This window comes from Austrofundulus limnaeus, unplaced genomic scaffold (genome assembly GCF_001266775.1).
Source record: "Austrofundulus limnaeus strain Quisiro unplaced genomic scaffold, Austrofundulus_limnaeus-1.0 Scaffold557, whole genome shotgun sequence".
NCBI lineage: Eukaryota > Metazoa > Chordata > Actinopteri > Cyprinodontiformes > Rivulidae > Austrofundulus > Austrofundulus limnaeus.
This window is the reverse complement of record NW_013952959.1, coordinates 35139-36307: the sequence shown is the minus strand read 5'-3', so window position 1 is coordinate 36307 and position 1169 is coordinate 35139. Positions and strand designations below refer to the sequence as shown.

At 35.5% G+C, this 1169-nt stretch overlaps 1 protein-coding gene across 1 annotated transcript in view; it reads right to left on the bottom strand.

The window, feature by feature from the left end:
• The window catches only part of asap2b (ArfGAP with SH3 domain, ankyrin repeat and PH domain 2b), a gene marked incomplete at its 3' end in the record, with an annotated part of 35332 nt that overhangs the window by 6028 nt on the left and 28135 nt on the right, over positions 1–1169 (bottom strand). Inside the window, 1 exon segment of the mRNA XM_014026467.1 lies at positions 609–742. Coding sequence (XP_013881921.1) covers positions 609–742 — 134 coding nt within the window.

Sequence of the window (1169 nt, the reverse complement as noted above, 5' to 3'; positions counted from 1 at the left end):
CTCCATGTGTAACACATTATGTTCTTTTTTTTTCTTTTTGTCTTCTTATGGCTTATTTTATTTTACTTATTAATGTTTTGCTGACGACTGTGACCTTAGTATCTATCTTTCATTCCTCATGTAGTTCTCATTTGGAATGAAAATCCTTGAATTCTTGATTTAACCTCATTATTATGCACAAAATTTAACTGACTCAAATACGTTTGGAGCATTTTTATATCCTGTTTTATATTTAAAAAAAATCATGTCAAAGCATCAATTTTGTTTTCTAAATAAAAACATTAAAAACTAGTTAATAACTCAAGTAATTTATTTTATCAATATGTAATAGAAATGTACAGTAAATTTAAGATTAATCGTAATTAATTCACAGCTACTTTGGGATTAATCAGATTAAAATATTAATCATGTGACAGAATTAATTTCCTCACATTTTACAGTTTGTTGCATTAAGTCTAAGAACAGGATTGAACATAACTTTTAAAAAAAAAGGCAACCAAATGCATTAAGACTTTCGCACAGAGCTGTAACCTTCTGAAGCAGATCCACCCGGTGAGATCCGCTGCGTTTTTATTTTTCTAAACTGCTGATGGTGAAGTGGGACTCACCAGCAGCTCAGATGTTCCCAGAACATCCAGGTCCAGACTCTGGATCCTGGAGTAATGGACCCCCATCTCCCTGTGGATCCCCGAACACTCGATGCAGATCAGGACCCCGAGGTTGGTGGAGAGCCATGAGGGACCTGAGGCGAGGAGGAGCAGCATCTCATGAGGCAGGTTCACCGACGTTTAGTATTTATGACAAGAGAAACGCAGCTGATTTAATCTGGCCTCCAGTTCTAATGTAAAGAACCTTAGTGTTATTTTTGATCAGGACATGTCTTTTAACCCCCACACTAAAAATGTTACCAGGACTTCCTTCTTCCACCTGTGTAATATCACTATAATTAGAAATATTTTGTCCAAAAATGATGCAGAAAAACTGATTCATGCATTTATCATGTCTAGGCTGGATTACTGTAATTCTTTATTATCTGGACATCCAAAAAACTCTTTAAAAAGTCTTCAGTTGATACAAAATGCCATTGCTAATGAGAGTTGGAAGGAGAGATCATATTTCTCCAGTTTTAGCTTCTCTCCACTGGCTCCCTGTCAAATTCAGAATAGAAT